At 39.8% G+C, this 18,548-nt stretch overlaps 3 protein-coding genes across 7 annotated transcripts; 2 read left to right on the top strand and 1 right to left on the bottom strand.

The window, feature by feature from the left end:
• Window positions 1–209: 209 nt before the first annotated feature.
• Window positions 210–5,753, top strand: wdcp (WD repeat and coiled coil containing). 2 transcript variants are annotated; one of them, XM_088403229.1, is made up of 4 exons: window positions 210–298; window positions 1,013–2,844; window positions 4,656–4,776; window positions 5,515–5,753. In XM_088403229.1, exons 2-4 carry the CDS (start codon window positions 1,015–1,017, stop codon window positions 5,706–5,708), a joined length of 2,145 nt encoding a protein of 714 aa, XP_088259355.1. In that variant the 5' UTR covers window positions 210–298; window positions 1,013–1,014; the 3' UTR covers window positions 5,709–5,753. The 2 variants fall into 2 exon arrangements, with proteins under 2 accessions (XP_088259355.1, XP_088259354.1); XM_088403228.1 differs by lacking the exon at window positions 210–298 and having other exon boundaries at window positions 887–2,844.
• A 935-nt stretch (window positions 5,754–6,688) lies between these two features.
• On the top strand, window positions 6,689–14,039 carry LOC148407381 (uncharacterized). Of its 2 annotated transcripts, none has more exons than XM_088403036.1 (7): window positions 6,689–6,826; window positions 7,410–7,537; window positions 8,755–8,844; window positions 9,019–9,107; window positions 9,869–10,029; window positions 12,826–12,942; window positions 13,185–14,039. In XM_088403036.1, the coding sequence occupies exons 1-7, from the start codon at window positions 6,698–6,700 to the stop codon at window positions 13,308–13,310; spliced, it is 840 nt and encodes a 279-aa protein (XP_088259162.1). In that variant the 5' UTR covers window positions 6,689–6,697; the 3' UTR covers window positions 13,311–14,039. The 2 variants fall into 2 exon arrangements, with proteins under 2 accessions (XP_088259162.1, XP_088259163.1); XM_088403037.1 differs by having other exon boundaries at window positions 6,721–6,826; window positions 7,407–7,537.
• Window positions 7,143–18,343, bottom strand: irak1bp1 (interleukin-1 receptor-associated kinase 1 binding protein 1). 3 transcript variants are annotated; one of them, XR_015863773.1, is made up of 6 exons: window positions 18,029–18,343; window positions 16,689–16,770; window positions 15,916–16,046; window positions 14,473–14,782; window positions 8,998–10,046; window positions 7,143–8,912 (listed from the first exon to the last, which is right to left on the bottom strand). XR_015863773.1 is itself a non-coding variant. In XM_088403038.1 (5 exons), exons 1-4 carry the CDS (start codon window positions 18,313–18,315, stop codon window positions 14,497–14,499), a joined length of 786 nt encoding a protein of 261 aa, XP_088259164.1. In that variant the 5' UTR covers window positions 18,316–18,343; the 3' UTR covers window positions 7,143–10,046; window positions 14,473–14,496. The 3 variants fall into 3 exon arrangements, 2 of the variants coding, with proteins under 2 accessions (XP_088259164.1, XP_088259165.1); XM_088403038.1 differs by having other exon boundaries at window positions 7,143–10,046; XM_088403039.1 differs by having other exon boundaries at window positions 7,143–10,043.
• Between the last annotated feature and the right edge of the window lie 205 nt (window positions 18,344–18,548).

Raw genomic sequence — 18,548 nt, 5'->3', positions numbered from 1 at the left:
TACGAACTGGGATGAAGAATAATTGTATTGATTAAGCATAAATGATCATATATGAAACATCTTTCAATGAATGTTTAAATATCTGCACTTTATAATTTAATTTATAAAATCACAATGTGTTTTTACTAACGAAAACCGTTGACAACTCCTTTAATGTTCAACTACGTTTCCCATGATGCACCTCCCTGAACGGTGCCCGATTATCACATCCGGGTCAATGACGAGTAAACAGCAGCGCTGCTTAGTGTTGCCGGTAAAATGTGAAGTATAAATACTACGTGCAGAAACAATTTCCACCGTAAGTGTTTTACAACTTTATACTCGAAAAAGTACGCGTTGTTTCCAAAGTGTTGTTTTTTCTTCTACCTGTACACAGTTGGATCACAGCGTGATTACATGATTACATTCTAACCCACGCGGGAATACGCTAAACGTATAAATGATTGCTTTACGATGTTATGTACAGAAAGGTGTATGAAAAGTTAAATAGATGTTCATACTTGACCCTTTACGCGCCAAAGAAGCAAAAGTACACCAATGTGATGCTCTCGCATGTGGGCAAGGAGAGCTATCTATTTAGTATGGATACCTGCTTATGACAATACAAAATGACACTTTTACACGAAATTACTCCAGTTGGATCCCAAATAAAGTGAACATTTTTAAAAATATTTTCAAAGTCTCCTATTTTAATGTAGAATTTACTGAAATATCTTTTACTCGTCTACCTTAAAATTTCGGTTTGGACCTAACAAAAGACAAAATGTTTTATGTTCAATGAGTGATTAAGAGTGCGACGTCAGCGGCCTTGGGTCCTGAAAGGTCTCGAGAGTGTCGTGTCGAGGTCATTGCGCTTTAATCGGCTATTAGAGCTCGTCACTGCGCCCTCGGCTAAGGAGAGCAGATTAAGCCGCCTGCTTGGGAGGAAACCCTGGAGAGAGCCTTTGCCGTTTCTAATCTGCAGGGGTGAGAAGCTCCCTGCCACTAACAAACCTTTGCCGCTTTCTCGCAGCGATGGACCTGGGCAAGGCCAAGCTGCTCCGGAGCGGCATCAACACACTGCACCAGGCCATCCACCCTGTGCACGGCGTGGCGTGGACCGACGGTAAGCAGGTGTGCCTGACAACGCTCTACTTCCAGCGCGGTGAGGCCAAGTTCGGCGACACCAATGTCATCGGGCAATTCGAGCACGTCATGGGGCTCTTTTGGGGCCCGCTGTGCTGCCCAGACTCTCCCGCCCTGCTGGCCGTGCAGCACAAGAAGCACGTCAGTGTTTGGCAGTTGCAGCTGAGCGCATTGGAGCATAACAAGTTGCTGTGCACGCAGACCTGCGAAATGAGCGAGCCCTTCCCACTGCTGGCGCAGGGCTGCGTCTGGCACCCCAAACTTGACATCCTGGCCCTCCTGACCAAACGGGATGCCTCAGTGCTCTTCTCGGTACGGGTGGACAACAGGAGGACTAAAGCAGATATTAAGGGTAGCGGGTTGATCCACTGTGCGTGTTGGACTAAAGATGGGACTCGGTTGGTGGTGGCTATCGGCACTGCGCTCCACTCCTACATCTGGAACGACATCCACAAAAGCCTGGTGGCCTGCTCCTTCTGCCCCATTTTTGATGTGGGGGGCTACGTCTGTGCAACCGAGGCAACGGGAGATTCGCAGGTTGCCGTGGCGACGGAGCTTCCTTTGGAGAAACTGTGTGGGTTGAACGCCGGCATGGCCTTTGAGGTGGACCCCCAGCGAGTCCAGACGCCGGAAAACGACCTCTCTTTGGATTCCAGACGACTATCATTTGACCTTGGTGATAGGTCCCATACACCCACCTCGGGTCCCCTGGACCTCACCCACCTGCTGGCAAGGCACCGGCGTTCAGATCCCAGCCCGCTTATCCACCTGCAGCGCAAGGACGCGGTGACAGGTTCCGGGCAGGACTCCTCGCACCTAGTGCTGATCACGTACGAGCGCAAGGTGGTCACCACCCGCAAAGTAAGCATACCCGGGATCCTAGTTCCTGATTTGGTGGCATTTGACCCACGCGCTTCCACCGTTGCCGTGGCGTCCAATACCTGCAACATGGTGCTGGTGTACCGTATCACCGCCTCGGCCATGCCCAACATCCAGCAGATCTCACTGCAGGCCACCGACAGGCCTAAGGGCGTGTGCTTCCTCAGTGACAAGATGCTGCTGATGATGGTGGGCCGGCAGAAGTCCATGGACCCCGCCTTCCTCCCATCCTCAAACACAGAAAAGTACATCCTGCGTCTGGTAGCCAAAGAGTTCGATGGGGAGGGTGCCCCCTCCCTCCTCAACGCAGAGCCTACTTCTAATTTGTCACGGATTAGGAGGCACTCAGAACACCTGCCCAAGGAGGACAGGGAGCAGCTAGGGATAAAGGACTTGGTTCTGCCCGGGGCGGGAGTTGTCCCCCGCTCACCCAGGAGTAGACGTAGGCTAGTGGAGGAAGTGAGGAGCCCCGAGCCCACCCCCGTGGCTAGCTCCGTGGACTTCTCCGCCTCTTCAGAAAGAACCCCCTCCGTCGCCATAGAAAACTTGGACGTTAGCCGCATGGCCAGCCTGGCAGTGTCCGGCCACACCAGCAGGGACTCCAGCCGGGCCGGATCACCTCGACCGGAGGTGATACCGGAACCAACGACCCCGCCTGGCGATCCTTCCAGGGAGAGAGCCCTGCAGCATCTGGTTGTCAACATGGAGCGGCTGTTTGCTCGCTTCGCAGATGTGCAGCAGTGCCTGGGCGAGATCCGAGAGTATGCCCAAAATGGAAAGAAGGTTCCAAGTTCCTACCCGGCCGCCACTGAGCCCCCTTACCTCAATGTCACATGTCAGGTAGGTTCGCATATGAAACAGCTCTAGTGGAATCTATTCTCCTTAACTCTCTGTAGTATCCACAGTATGTGTAAGCTGCCAAAAATATCTTCTGATACACATCTATGTGTTTTATTGTTTATTTGTTTTGTTCGTTTTCTGGGGGGGAGGGGTTCAATGGAATAGTGATGCTTGTACCACATAAACTCTGCCAATGGTAGCAAGAGAAAATCACAGATTTTTTTAGAGCTCTGTGAAGGCTGACTGATTAGCATGATCCATCCATTTTCTAGAGACGCTTATTCTCACAAGGGTCACAGGCTTGCTGGTGTCTATCCCAGTTGACTTCAGACAGTAGGCGGGGGGCACCCTCAACTGGTTGTCAGCCCATTGCAGGGAACACAGAGACGAACAAGCATTCACAGGCCCAATCACACCTAAGGGCAATCTAATATGTTCAATACACCTGCTATGCATGTTTTTGGAGAGTCGGAGGAAGCCACACCGGCTCAGGGAGAACATGCAAACTCCGCACAGGAAGGCTAGCTCGAGGTGGATTTCAACTGAGGTGCCTGAACTATGAGCTGGATGTGCTAACCACTGCTCCACCAAGCTGCCTGATTAGCATGATGTTTATATTTGCAAACATCCGCTCTTACTTTGGAAAATGATCACATTTTTGCCCATTTTATGGAACTTTACAGACCAAACTATCAACCAGTTTGTGTGTGTCTGTGTGTGTATCTATGTTAGTGAATATTCTGTACTGTCATAAAATGTAGTTTTTCAAGTTAAAATACTTGTTGCAGCTCTACTTCTATTCAATATTCGGCTTATCACATTTAAACTTGTTAAACTCAAGCTTTGCTTTGACAGAAAAAAAATTGCAAGCATAAATTTGCAGGCATAAATGTATTGAAAATACTAGCTGCAATAGATTCGAAGTCTGTGTGTGAGTTAATGGGTGTGTGCTGTAGCTGACAGAAGCTTTTGAGTGAATGTATACTCTGCAAGTGGCTGAAAAGTCCATCAGTAACTTTATCTTTCCTTTCCCCACAAAGTGAGCGCATTACATTATATATAAATAATATTAAATATATAAATACATACTCAAGTATATGGCAAATGACTTAACATGTACCCCAACATCCAAGCTTTTTGGTATTAGCAACTGGTGGATTGATAAATTGATTATTTTTCCTTCAATGATTTAAAGGGATAATTATTTAATCATTTTCAGCATTACAAAGTGAAAATGTCATTACATGTGCTTGAAGGTCAGGTAATGACCAATCACGGCTCAGCTTGTGAATCACATGTTCTCAAGGTTTAGGTAATGTCCAATCGCAGTTTACCTGTGTTCTGGGTTTGGTCATGTGACATTCGCAATTTGAGCCTTGAGCAACTGTGATATCATTTTTAATCGACACAGTAAGAGACAAAATATGTTTTCAGCAGCAATAATTGTGAATGAGAAATAATTTTGTAGCCAAATGAATTATAGACTAAGTAATAACTCTTTACAGCTAAAAATCCCCTTTACGTATAAGTGAGTGACATGAAAATGAAATGGTTAAAGTAATGTAATGCCCTTCCACGTGGGCAAGGAGAGCAACCTGTTGCCAATTAATAGTAGAATAAATACTGAATGAAAAGATCTAGATGTTGTAGACCACAAGTTCACATCCAGCTGTTTATGCAATAACAAATCAGCCATTTTTGGGTCATTTTTGAAAGTACAAAAATTAATTTATTAACTTCACACATGGTCAGATGTATTTTCAAGGTCAGAAGCATAGCTTGACTTTTTGCATACTTTTTGGGTCCCACAGAAGCAGCTGTCTGAGAACGTGTTCATTGACGAACGGCGGCCAATGCTGCTGTGCGACGGCAAGCTGTGTTTACGTGCCCTCCAGGAGCTTTTCAACCTGACTGTCGTGGAGATGCTGCACGGTACATCAATTGATTAAGCAATTTTTAACCACGCTCCCGTGTTTTGACACTATCAGGGGTTCTGTAATACTTGTTGCATTGATTTAGCTGCATTTTTATTATAAAATCAAGTTAAATTGTAGTAATACGTTTAAATTATTGTAAAAACGTATTTAATTAAATAATTTGTAAAGACATTTGTGAATGACAAAGGCATTTATTGTGAATGGCAAAATAAAGAACTAGCCAACCAAGTATAATTAATTTTAGTAAGTAGGGTAACAACATTTTAAAATTAGAATGGATTGTTTCATAAAAACTGACAAATTTCAAATGTGCAGTGCATTTAACACATATTAATTGTATTAAATTGTTACTTTGTGATGACAGAATAGTTTACAAATAACTTGTACTGAATTGAGCAATATACACTCAACAAACACATTCATTTGATTAAATAGTTGGTAAGACAGCATAATAGAGTATGAATTGTCGTACTTTTAAAAAGCGTTTGAAAAAATAACTTTCCATATTTTACATCCACACTGCTGTCCGATGTTTCTGTTTTTGAAAATTTTAACCAGCTCTGGTCTACACCATGCAAACACATCAATAGCCGTCACGTGTTTGAGCTATAATTGGATGTGATTAGAGGCCCAGGACAGATTAGAAGCTTTTAAACAGAAGCAGCTTACTTTATTGGCATGTAACAGGCCTAAACCGCAACGCTCTAACATCCCTTCCATATTTTTTTTTCAGGCCCCTTGTGGATAGTCCTGGTGTCTGACGCAGACGGCTTTGTGCCCCTAACGTTCAAGCCCAGGGAAGAGCTTACCATACGTAACGGCAAGCGCAAATCCACCTTGCGCACCCCTGGGAGCCCAGAAACCTCATGCCCATCCAGTCCAGTCCCCAGCCACAACCCCAACACCACAATTGAGTCCTCCACGTAGTTTGTTAGATTTCAACGAATTGTCAATAAAGCAGTCAACAATTCACTTACTGTTTTACCTTTTTTTCTGTGATTCAAACAAAAAGGCACGATTTATTTAGCAATTGCTAGATGCTGTGCAAATATGCCATTTGTGGCTATGAAATGAATACAGTTTTTTTTTCATTACCACCAATTTCACATATATACATATATATATATATATATATACATATATATATATATATATATATATATATATATATATATATATATATATATATATATATATATATATATATATATATATATATATATATATATATATATATATATATATATATGTGTGTGTGTGTGTGTGTGTGTGTGTGTGTGTGTGTGTGTTTGTGCGTAGAACTTTGGAAGCCCAAATAAAGCGCACTTTAGTAATTCACATGGGTGCCCCCATGTGGCGCCAACGCAAAGCCGTTAATGATTTGACAAACCTCGGCCAAAAAAGTGAATAAGTGACGTAAAGGTCCAGCCACAAGAGGTTTCAAACGAATGTATCACGACTGAAGCTTGTAGTTTTGTGCATGCAGAAGATGCCAGATGCCGAATCATCCATGTTTACTTAGACTTAACTGATCGTAACCCGCCCTATAGCCATGACTTCATTAATTTCTTGTAATTTATTTAGAAAAGTTGGAATGTTATTTATTCTTATACTATATGTGTTGCTTGGCAAATACTAAAAGGAGCTCTTTTTTTCAACCAATAAATATTCATCCTCAGCTCACCGACAGAAATTTGTGCCATTTTGAGACGTTCAGTCCGTAGACAGGTACGTTTAAATGCAAGAGCACATTCAATATGGCGACATAATCAACGTAAAATTTGTTCCAAGTCGTTTTCTACTAATTTTCTATGTCCCGTTTTGCCGGGTTAATTTTTTTCTGACGTGGCTTTTGGCCGGACGGGTGTGTCACGTGTTAGTTCCGTGGGCCACCGCCATTGGCTGAAACTTCAAATATGTTTTATCTTTACGTCCCCACCCACTCGTGGCATGTCAACAGACAGGTGGCCATAATTGTCGTGCAAGAATCGTGTCAACACGAGAAAGAAAGCAAAAGAAAACGGATATTTTACATTCAAAACCAGGTGAGGACCAAAATTCACAAACTTTTTTTCTGGAGTGGTCTTCAACAATGGTGAACAGTCAGGGTCAGTAAGGCCTAAACCAGAGGCGCGCACCTTTGTGCTTTTTCGATTTGGATTAGTAAAAAAATGAAATAGTAAATAATTGTCCTTGTTTTTATTGTATGTTTTATACATTTAATTACAGTTAATCAAACTTTTGATTAAAATGCATTTTTTAATTTTGATTATATTTATACTTAAATAAATTACGTATTTTTTTTTAAGGAGGGTGGGGGTGAGGGAAGGGAGGGGGGGGGGGGGGGGGGGGGGTTGGACATAAGACTTCCTTTTATTTTTTTGGCCCAATCAGATTTTCGCCTTTGTATGTTGCCATGTCAATCTAATCTGCCCTCGGCCTTGAATAGTGCTGGCCCAGATAAATTCAACATTTCAGCCAACCGCTGCATATTTGTGACTTTGTATTCATTTATCAAAAAAAGAAAGAACCACTAAATACATTTTTGTAAGCCAATGTTTGCGTCAGTAACCCATAAGCGATTGTATTCATTACAACGTGATGGTGTCCTGATGTTTTGTCCAGTAGGTGATGCCTGAGCTGACATTGCCTGCGGCTGTGCAACTCGTACTCCTGCTGTCAGCCTTCCCAGCTCAGTACTTTATTCAGAAATGGAGCGGGAACACGGCGGACCAGCGCCTTATCGCTTTAACACAGTACGCAACAAACACTTTTATTTGCAACTAATTGTGTGTTATCAAGTATGGATGAAATAGCTCAATGTGTGTCATTTACTGTTCTCCTGTGGAATCTAAAGTATTTCAATATTGAATGTACTTGAGTGTTTGAAGTTAAAAGTATTTTTTTATGCCAGTGATTGTTTATTTTTCTGCTTTACTCTTGCCTCAGCGGTGTACTTTAACAATCTGAAGAAGTGAGAAAGACAAATATAACCAGTGCAAAAATATAATGACTTCCTGATGACTAGTGTCTCATGACTAGTGTCTCATTTTCGTGAGCTGCCTATACCGGTTTCCTTAACACAACGGTACAGGCAAGAATGTTCTTTTTTTTGCGCCATGTTTCAGGTATTACGTAAAGCAATTTATTTTAGTTGGAGAAAAGTGCAGTAGTTGAAGAAAAAAAGTATTTATTTTTTGAAATGTAATGAAATTTGCCACATATGCTACGTAGCATAGTAATTAAGAATTTTACTATGTATGGCAGTATAAAGGTGCAAGGATTATTTCATGAGGCGACTAAATTGAAACATTTCTGATAATCTCATCATTTTTTTTCATTTAAAACCCCACTTCCAAAACAAGAACAGAGTCATGATTAATTTAACTTTGTGCATATTATGCACTTTCAATTAGAAAGTATTTTCATTTTTCAAAATTATTAAAACACGTATTCGCTGCAACTTTGTGGTAACCAACACAAAGGCGGATTATTATGCCTGTATGTTATTTCCACAATGTCATCTGACTTGACCATCATGTCAGTATTTATCATGATACCCTCCTGAGACCCAATAGATTAATTTTCCCACTGTTGTGTCCATTTTGTCCCAGCAATACAAAATTAATTACATCCTATCCAGACTCATGAGACAGCATTGGAAAGGCCAGGATGCTCTTTTATGAGGACACTAGAACTCAGCAGGTTAGCTCAAATGGGTAAAATAAAAAACAGACCATAACAAAGTTGGCAACAGTGAAAACAAATTAGAACACAAAAAAATGTTAACAGGCACAAGTGAAAAATACAAGATACAAATGAAATGACTATGAACTACAAATAAATATGAACAGTAAAAAGCGCAAATACTCAAGTAGGATCATCATTTTTTTTGGACATCCCTAAAATAATGTCATCAATGCACTCCCCACCCCAAAATCTGAATTTTAAATAGCGTGGTGTTGCATTTAAGGTTTGTTCATGTGTGGGAAGAGTGGAGCAGTTCCTACCTGAGCGTTTCTGCATGGAGTGAGTGGACCACACAACAGCTTTCCAAAAGCCTGTGAGTACTTTGAGGAACAGCCCACGCATTTGCTTTATAAACATCTTTTGAGTATGCCCTGAAAATTGCTATTTAAAAAAATGCATTATTATTATTACTACTTCTCTCTTGAAAACACTGAATATTGAAGTTCCCCACAACATCTGAATTTACCTTGGTGTCTTTTTATGCAAGGTCTGTCCTTGGTCTACACACGGATGAGGACGTCAATTTGGTCACTGTGGAATCTATGATGTTTGACAACGACAAGGGATTCTTTGGAGGTTTGCTATAAAGTGGAACATTTATCTAACTTGCAAGTCAACTGTTCTAATAACCTAATATCTACTGTGACAAATACTGTGTTCATAGCATGCATATCATTTTTTAAAATATAATATCAAATTGTTACATTTTAACTCAATACCAGGGACATATTTTCACATTTTTTTCCGGAAAATCTCAATCCCAGATACTAAAGTATTAAGTATATTATGTATATATTTACTTAAGTAAATGTATATATTTACTTAAGTAAATATATACATTAAGGACATTAATTTCCAGATAATCAAAGTATCTGGGATTGAATATCTGGACTCTTAAAAAAAAAAAAAAAAGTTTGAAACACTGATCCGACTTTCAAGTTGGCATTTCCCCGAATTTCCAAGACAAACTGAGGTTGACCCACTAATATTTGCCTTCTCCTCAAAAGTGCCGCTTATCTCAAACTCAGTGATGTAACGCTGCCAACTACAAGGATGTTCCTCATTACCCTATTTTACAAACCCTAATTTGTTTCAATGATATAGAGAAAAAGGCTATGATATTGTAACAGTTTGCTTTTATACAGTACAATACAGGACCATTTATTTCAATGAGAAAATGAATTTGAGATACACGTAAAACCAAGGTGCCACCGTGTTCCGAGAAATATGCCGCGATACTTACCTAGGTACATCTGCAAACTGATAGAATCAGTCCATCCATAGATTTCCCATATTGATGAAATCCAACAGAAAAATGTTGTTTTGTTTGTTCCTAGCATCAAAGGCAGTGCGCAGTCCACGACCCCCTTACGTCTTCCTGCGGGTGGGCGAGGTCGTGATGGAGCGCAAGGGCCGCCGGGTTGGTGTGGTGGTGAGCTGGGACACTGAGATGAGGGCTCCCGACGAGTGGGTGGATAGGATGTATGCCAGAACGCAAGTGAGTTGGGGCAACTGCTGGAAAAAGAAAAAGGTTTAAACCACAAAGTAGTGAAAAACTGTATTTGCATTAGCATTTTGACAGTGCCAATGTTCAAAGCTACAGTTATGCTTTATTTAAAAAAAAAAAATCATATTAATTGAAGCAGTTGATAACATAAATGCAGTTCATTTGTTTGCCTTGAGATGGCGCTGATGTATTGTTGGTACGCAGAGAACTTTGTTCGTCGTTTTATTTGTACATTTTTAGTTTACATTTCCAGCGATCTGGACATTCTTTACAAGTCCAAGGAAGAAATAATATTTATTTTGGGCATCTAAAGTTACCTAAGTTTAGTTTAAGGTCATTCCGCTGGACGTGTAATGAGCATAATGAGCTACATTTAGAATGGCAAATCTGTATTTCCATGTATCTTCTTGGGTGTAATGTAAAAGTAATGCAAAAGTAGTGTAACACCTTACATTTCAAAAGCAGTAATACCAATCTCGCAAGATGTTCATGCAGTTGTTCAATTTTGTAGAAAATTAGAAAAGACCAAGCTGAAGGAAACGATGTCATCAATCAATTCTGTGGAAAAAAATGGATGGAATCACCCTGTAAATTTCCGTTTCCAAAACACTTGCATGAGATTAGATCTGCTTGTTAGTCTGCAATTAAACAGGAATGACCACACCTTGGAAAGCTGTTGTACCAAGTGGACTGACATGAATCATGGCTGCAATGCATGAGATGTCGAATGAAACAAAAGAGAGGATTATTAAAGTTAAAAAAGCTAAATCATCACAAAGTGTTGCAAAAGATGTTGGTCGTTCAGTCAGCTGTCTCTCAAATCTGCACCAATTACAAACAACATGGGAAGGTTGTTCAAGGCAACCATATTGGTAGACCAAGGAAGACAAAGCGTCAAAACAGAAACTCAAAGCAATAGGTCTTGAAAACAAAGCACAGTAAAACAAAAGAGGAACAAACTGGAGTCAAAGCGTGTACCAAAATGGAACAAAAAACCCCTGAAGGAAATGAGATTTACATACAGGAAAGCTAAGCGAAAGCCATCATTAAAACCTAAACGCGAAAAGACACGGTTACAACGGGCTAAGGAAGAGCACTCGTGAACTGTGGATGACTGAAAGTCATATTCAGTGATGAATTGCAAATCTGCGGTGGACGAGGTGACGATGCTGGAACTTGTGTTTGGTGATGTTACTATGAGATTTATGAAGACAACTGCCTGAAGAAAACATGCAAATTGCCACATAGTGATGTTTTGGAGCTGCGGGTCAATTGAAGGCAAGGGGGAGATGACTGACATTACTTCAATAACTGCGCAAGTTTACAAGAGCGTTTGGGGATGATGGAATCATTTTTCAGGACCACAATGCATCGTGCCATGCAGTAAAAACTGCGAAAATATTCTTTGAGGAAAGACACATAAAGTCAATGGCACGGCCAGTAAATAGACCAGCTATTAACCCAATTGAAAAACTCTGGTGAAATTTGAGGAAAAAATCAGAGAAAGTTGGAGCAAGATTGATGAAAATACTATTTGTCACTCAAGTCCATTCCTCTGAGACTGAGACTGTGAAACGAGGTGGTGCAACGCTTCTGCTAGGTCTAAAAAAAAAAAAAAAGTAACTGACTACCACATTGTTTGTTTCTTTCTTTTAGTTTTTTTAAAGCCAGAAAGTTGCCAGTTGAAATAGCTTTAGTTTTGCTGTCATGTTTGTAGTCTGGTTTTTTTTTTCCATACAAAATAAACAACTGCAAGAACATCATCCTTGACTGGTGAGTACATCATTTTCGCCTGGAGTTGTAGTTAAGGATTTTACCATATTTTGGGAGTGGCACAGACCCTTTAACCCACCAGAAAATATCTGCCCATTCAAAATTTCCCTCAAACGTCTCGACATTCAGAACCGAAACAGAAGCAATCTGTGGTAAACCATGCTTCCTTTTTTTTAAAAATTGCTATTATTATTATTATTATTACTACTATTATGTGAAACATTCTTATGATATTTTCAAAATTTTGACCTTGACACAGCAGAAAATGAAGGAAACCATTTATGCTGTTCTATCTTTATACCAGAGTTATGAAGATAAATCTAATTAAGAATAGCTCTATGGTATATAAAATTATTGTATTCGTAGAAAATGTTATTTTTAGTAAATGCTGTGGGCTGCTTAAATATAGATGGCAGGGCCCCTGGGCCATAGTTGGGACACCTTTGGTTTATAATGTATGCGCATTCCAGTCTTCGGCAATATTTGAACAATTTCGATATTAGCGATACTCAAATGGTGATAAGCGTACCCCTGAGGGTACATGAAAGTAATTCACAGGGTAGTTGAGATTTTAACAGTTTCTGCAGGTATTAGCAAATTTGGTGGAGTGCTTTTTAATTGCTGCGGCATTAACAGTACATTTTCTTTTCAATTTAACAGCTAATTAATTGAAACACGAGCCAGCATTTAGCAAAACTGTTTTATCGTGACTCCTTTGCAAAATATCTTTGTTAATTTTGTTTTACAGTGTGCATTGCGATTTGTAATGTAATTTGGAGATTGACAAGCCAGGAATGAAAACAGATGTTACCCAATCTATCTTCTGAAATTGAAAAATATACCTTGAGATAGCATTACAAATGTAGTTCCTTTAGCCATTAAAAATGTTTTACAGTGGTTTAGGAGGTACCTGACTGAAAAAAAATTTTTCACAGGGCCTCATTATTGAAAAAGGTTGAATACTACTGTGTTATTTACCTATGCCATGATATGATGTGTTTGGGTACTCTTTAGGGTTTTGCAGCACAGAAAACTCCTCATTACAAAGTTCTATTTGGTGGGCCAGGACCTAACCATCTAATGGTGGCATACCTGCCTCAGACTCTTCTCAAGCGCCTTACCAGGACAAAAGTAGGAACAAAAAAAATGTCACCACACACATCACACAACCTTTGTGTATATAGGGAATTGTGTAAAACGATTTATAATTGTCCACATGATGGTAGCAAAGGCATCTTATAGAATCTAAATCTCTTAATGAAGCTCCTCAACTGAATTCAATAGTTCCTTGTGATCAAAAGCAATACTTTTATTACACAAACTACTCGACACATAATGACACATGGTTTGTGCTGATTGTGATGTGTTTTCAGCCGAAAATTCCCAGCTTGGACAAGTACTTCACACATTTTGACGGCCACCGCTTTGTGCCTCTCCCGTGGCTGAAAGAGATTTTCCCCGAGGACGACACAGAGATGTCTGAACGTCATGGCTCATGAGATGACCAAAATATTCATCATGACAATTCCACAAGAGCAGCAGCTAATTTGAAGGTGTTTTGCACATTGTATTGTGTACAAGTCTGAGCCATCATTACCAATTTCCCCAACAGCAACCATTTTGTCATGAGAGTAAATCGAGTGGAACCCCAAAATAGAAGTTCCAGAAAATACAACAACAGAATCTGTTCCAAGGTTCTATCATAAGTTGTTTGCTTTTAAATATTCTTTATGACCAAAACCCAGTTGTTGAATAAGTAAGGGATACAGTGGTCTTGCATTATACATTCATTCTTTTAACATTCCTAAATTTAATGAAATGTTTTTTATTAAGTTTTGAAATGTGTCCATTTAACCTGCACTGCTGAACAAACCATTTTAGCCAGCTCTTTTAGTGTTGTAAAAAAAAAAACAAATGCATCTCTTGCAAATGGAAGTTAAACATGTTGAAGCTCACAGAATTGAGGTAGATTTTTAATTCAGAGTTATACCACTTTATGGTCATTTTTTTTAAATTGTCATTCTCTGTATTACATCTCCTACAAGCTGAAGCCATAGAATAGGGCTACATATTTGGTATTAGGTATTAATGGCAGCTTTTTGAAGCTCCTTATAGTATCACCTCAAAATGATATTGCTTGACATTTGCACACTGTTGTATATGCACAGCTTTGAATGTATAATTATGAATGTATAACTTCAAATAAATGACAATACAGTGAGCCCCCATTTATCGCAAGGAATATGCTTTGTACTCAACTGCTATTGACCATAAACTGCGGAGTGCTGCCTTAAATCATTATATCCTCACTAAGATGTATCCTAACCATCAATGGCAGTAAAGAGTTAAAAAGGAAAGGAACTTTAGTATGGTGCTAAAAATAATATGAAATACAAAGTAGAGAAACAAGTTTTTGCAGCGGTCTTTGAGCAGTAGGCGGGTGACACCCTGGAATGGTTGCCAACAATCACAGGGCACACAGATACAAACAACCGTTCATGCTCACAATCACACCTAAGGGCAATTTGGAGTGTCCAATACACCTACCTACCTTGCATGTTTTTGGAATGCGGGAGGATACCCGATTAGGAACACAAATGAACTGTGATTTCTCCGATGTTTACTGTATTAGCTTTGAAAATGTACTTATTTTAATCTTACCTTTATGTTAGAGCACTTTTCTTTTTAGTATTTCTTCCTATTCCCATCACGCATTCGGAAATAGACGGAAACCCGCGAGGATGCAGTAATGCTGGGTATGCTGGGAAGGGGAGCGGCCTGGGTGGAGGTGGCCTCTTTGCCCCCGCTTCTTTCTCCACTGTCGTCATCCTCGTCCTCACTCCGGCTTCTCAGCTCTTGCAACATCTCCTCTCGCACCAAACTGGGCGCTCCCAAGCTTTGCCCCAGGAGCTGGCTGACTCTGCTGGCCTTCTGCTGGGCATTCTCCACAGCTGAAACGAATGCATTCTGCCTGTATGCACACACAGCATATACACGATTTTAATAAGGTTTCTAAAGGGACCAATAAATCAAATGTAGTGCTATTTAATGCCTTGACATCAAAAGTAAATGTTTATTGTCAAATTATGAGCAAATTATTTTGAACATGAAGCAACTTTTTGCTGATTGTGATTCCTTCGCAAAATGTTGTTCTATACGCATGTGCATTGTCATTCGTGATGCGGTTCTGCAGATGGGTCAGAAATGAAACCGCCAACGATGTATGTTCTAGCATGGGGGTCACCAACGTGGTCCACGCGGGCACCAAGTAGCCCCCAGAGATCTAATGAGTAGTCCGCAGGTCTGTACTGCAAATAGCTTACAAAAAAATAGAGCATTGGTGATTTTCTACATTACATTTTTTACATTATATATTACACTTGAGTTACATATTTACTACAGCTATTCCTGAATTATTGTGAAAAATCATTAACGTAATCGGTGTCTTCACATTAACTGGTAGCCCGTCGTATTATTCAGTACCAAAGAAGTAGCTCTCACTTTCAAATAGGTTGGTGACCCCTGTTCTAGAATTACTGAATAAAATACGCATAGAGATACCATTACAAATGTGGTTTCAAATCAGACATGGATGTTACAGCACTATGATGTCTTTTATCCCCATCCAAAAATGTTTTGTCCTTGTTAGGCAGTACAAAGCTGGAAAAAAAAAAACTATTTTACAAAGGGTACAATGGTTCTACAAAGGTGAAGAACCATAGCCTTAAGTAATTGAGCGTTTATAAAAAAAAAAAAACTACAAATATTGAACAAGAAGTGTTCTGTTTCTTAAATTGAACCTTAACAGATTCTGATGTATCTGAAATGCACAAAAAACTCGCACAATATGTAACAACGATGTTTTTAATTTACAGTTGTGTTCATACATTTACCCATGTGAAATGATGCACTGTAGAGTAGGTTAACTAGTGCTGAATGGTGATATATACAGTTGTGCTCATTACTTGAGCACAACTGTACTTTGAGACAAAGTGAAAACACAAATACAGCTATTACAAAAACAAAAAGGAAAAAGCCTTCCATTACAGCAGGGTTATGTAGACTTGTTATAACCACTGGAGATTTATTTTAAAGTGTCGTTACCTGATAGTGTTTAGGCATTCTGCGCTGTGGAAAAATCGAGGCTGTCCCACTGAGACGCTCCTGTCCAGTTTCTCCAGCAGTACGCTGCACGCCTGCTCCATTTTGTCAAAGTCAGAGAAGGTGACAGTCACCTTGAAACAGAAGACCCATCAATCAGATAAAACATAAGGTACACATGTGCAATCTGATGACAGCTGACCATTTTTCATAGCACTGATGCTCATTTCGGTGGTGGGTGAGCTGGATCCCAAACATACAGTAGTCCACTTTGCTTAATGCTAGCAAACAATGCAAAATGACATAGACAGGCTTTGTGAATAGCGTCAATGTCATGCTCTTAAAACTCTTTAAGCATTGGCTTTTTTTTTTTAACAGAAATAGAGGAGCAGAACATTTAAATATAATCTACTTACATGCATATCTGAAGTATGCCAGGTTCTTATTTACCTGGCAACTTTAGCTTACTGAGGATTTTGATGGACTTTAGTGTATTGTAATGTAGAGCGCTATTTTTCTCATGAAAATACATTTTCTTATTGTTTTTACCTATGCTTGGAATTTTAGAGACATTTCATGGGAAACAATTAATTGAGATTGTGCCCAATGTGGTCTCTTGCACCCAAACAGCTACATTTAAGGACATCTACTTAGTGGGCAAGTTGAGCATTATCCAACCATCGAAAAAATAAATACATAAAAAAGGAATACATTCACACAAATTGCACACACAAAAGCAAAATGCAACCAGGAGCTGTCACTTAATGGTACTCTACCTCTGCGTTCATATGATACACTTCAAAATCCCGGTGAAGGAATTTCCTCACAGTGATGTCATCTTCTCTGACTCCATGTTGTCTATAGTCACCAAGATACATTGAATGTTATGCCACATATCTTCATCAAAACCACTTATGTGAAACACAGTAAAAGCATCCATCTATTTTCTGTACCTTGAGGTTCTTGGTGAGCCTCAACTACAGAAATGAGAAATGCAAGGCATGGTGAAACTACCATTATAAAAACTATCTTACAATCAGTGGTAGGATTTTAAAGAGTACAATTACATCATTACTGTAAGCAATATCTCATAACTTATCTCATAGTAAGCAATATCTCATAACTTATCTTATAGCCGCACATTTGAACAGGTCTGTTATTTACTAATTATTTCATAACAATTCAAAATGTCACTATTCCTCCCCATGGCGAAACTAAAGATAGTAGCCAGCACTTGGAAATAGTCTCAAATACATCAGAAGGTAAATGATAAGTTACACCTGCATCTGTTAAAGAAAATAAATGACTGAATCCAGTATTTGTTGTTGTATATGAATCTTCTGATCTGCCACAATAACACAATGTATCTAAATCTTAAAAAAATGACCATGGTTGAATGTTTTTTCTCAGAATTTTTGGGGTGAGATCAAAATGAGATTTAGATTAATTAATGACATATTTTAATGAGTCTCTCAAGATTATCAGATATAAATAACTACTGAGTCAACAATAATGTGTTGTTTTGTACTTAAGTACATTTCAGTCTATTTCCTCTAAACTTTTGCTTCAGTCTTTTGTTTTTTTATTTTACACGATTATACTTCTTTTAAATTAAAGACTGTTTGGAATTTTGCCACACATGTGTACATCAGCACATCACAAACACGTCAAGGCTATGTAGCATAAAAACAAGTGTGGTGCCAAATGGAGTTGGTGGTTTACAAGTCTACCAAAGAAATCATTTATATTTGCCCAAAAAATGAATGAATTTACCAGTACTTTTTCTGGAGTTGTTCAATAGTTCCTACTGATACACTAAAGCAGTTCTCCTCAATATTTTGCGAGATGAACCATTAATTTGATTTCGGGAAAATCAAAATGTTGACAGAGACTTAAAAAGTTTAGAACCCCCGCACACTTTGTCAATGAGAGCGCCATTGCACCACCTGGTGTCGTAGATGTGCAATTACACTACACAGCGCAAAAGCAAAGGCCGTTTCCCTACGCCCCCCGCCAACGCGTCCCACTATTTGAGAAGAACAAGGTAAGAATGAACATTCAAGAAGAGCGTGTACAAAAAGTGTACGTGTTCAGTCTTTTGTTTTTTAACCCGCACCTGATTGCTTGTAAAATGTATTCCAGCCGTCGCGACACGCTGGTGGTGACTTCGGTGACAGTCGCTTTGCTGCTGCTTACGCTCAGCCGCACCGACGCTCTGTCTGCCGGGTAGCTAACTTCGGCTGTCCCGGTCACCTGGAGCTCCCTCGCTTGGCTCGCAGCGGGACTCTGTCTATTCCCGGCCCGAGTCTCGACGACCTCTTGCTCGGTTTCGTTGACAGCAAACGGGCTAACGGAAGAAGTCGGCTGCGTACCGGCAGGAAATAGTCGAACCATGTTGTCCATTGCTGTCGCCAAACTAGCTTCCCGCTACTACCATGGCAATGGGTGAAATGCATGGTGGGATATGTAGTTTATTTGGCGGGCGCGTCTCTTAGCTGCTCTGCGCTGTCTTCTAGCACATACACTTTTTAAAATATTTTTTTTAAAATCAGATTTCAGTGTTTACACGTGTAGGGGATAACTTAAGTCACTAGCAAATATACACGTGAATATCACTACAATATGTCACAAAATAG

Source organism: Hippichthys cyanospilos, chromosome 20 (genome assembly GCF_059441005.1).
Source record: "Hippichthys cyanospilos isolate Australia breed blue-spotted pipefish chromosome 20, RoL_Hcya_1.0, whole genome shotgun sequence".
NCBI lineage: Eukaryota > Metazoa > Chordata > Actinopteri > Syngnathiformes > Syngnathidae > Hippichthys > Hippichthys cyanospilos.
This window is presented reverse-complemented; position numbering and strand designations above follow the sequence as displayed.

Bases quoted from the DNA above. Each gene is read 5' to 3' on its own strand.
- wdcp (XM_088403229.1), top strand. From the start codon at position 1,015: ATGGACCTGGGCAAGGCCAAGCTGCTCCGGAGCGGCATCAACACACTG. The intron at 2,845-4,655 runs GTAGGTTCGCAT...TGGGTCCCACAG, and splicing joins ACCTCAATGTCACATGTCAG to AAGCAGCTGTCTGAGAACGT. The intron at 4,777-5,514 runs GTACATCAATTG...TTTTTTTTTCAG, and splicing joins TGTCGTGGAGATGCTGCACG to GCCCCTTGTGGATAGTCCTG.
- LOC148407381 (XM_088403036.1), top strand. From the start codon at position 6,698: ATGTTTTATCTTTACGTCCCCACCCACTCGTGGCATGTCAACAGACAG. The intron at 6,827-7,409 runs GTGAGGACCAAA...TTTGTCCAGTAG, and splicing joins TATTTTACATTCAAAACCAG to GTGATGCCTGAGCTGACATT. The intron at 7,538-8,754 runs GTACGCAACAAA...GTTGCATTTAAG, and splicing joins CGCCTTATCGCTTTAACACA to GTTTGTTCATGTGTGGGAAG.
- irak1bp1 (XM_088403038.1), bottom strand. From the start codon at position 18,315: ATGGACAACATGGTTCGACTATTTCCTGCCGGTACGCAGCCGACTTCT. The intron at 16,047-16,688 runs GTAGAGTACCAT...TTCTGTTTCAAG, and splicing joins TGTATCATATGAACGCAGAG to GTGACTGTCACCTTCTCTGA. The intron at 14,783-15,915 runs GTAACGACACTT...GTGTGCATACAG, and splicing joins GAATGCCTAAACACTATCAG to GCAGAATGCATTCGTTTCAG.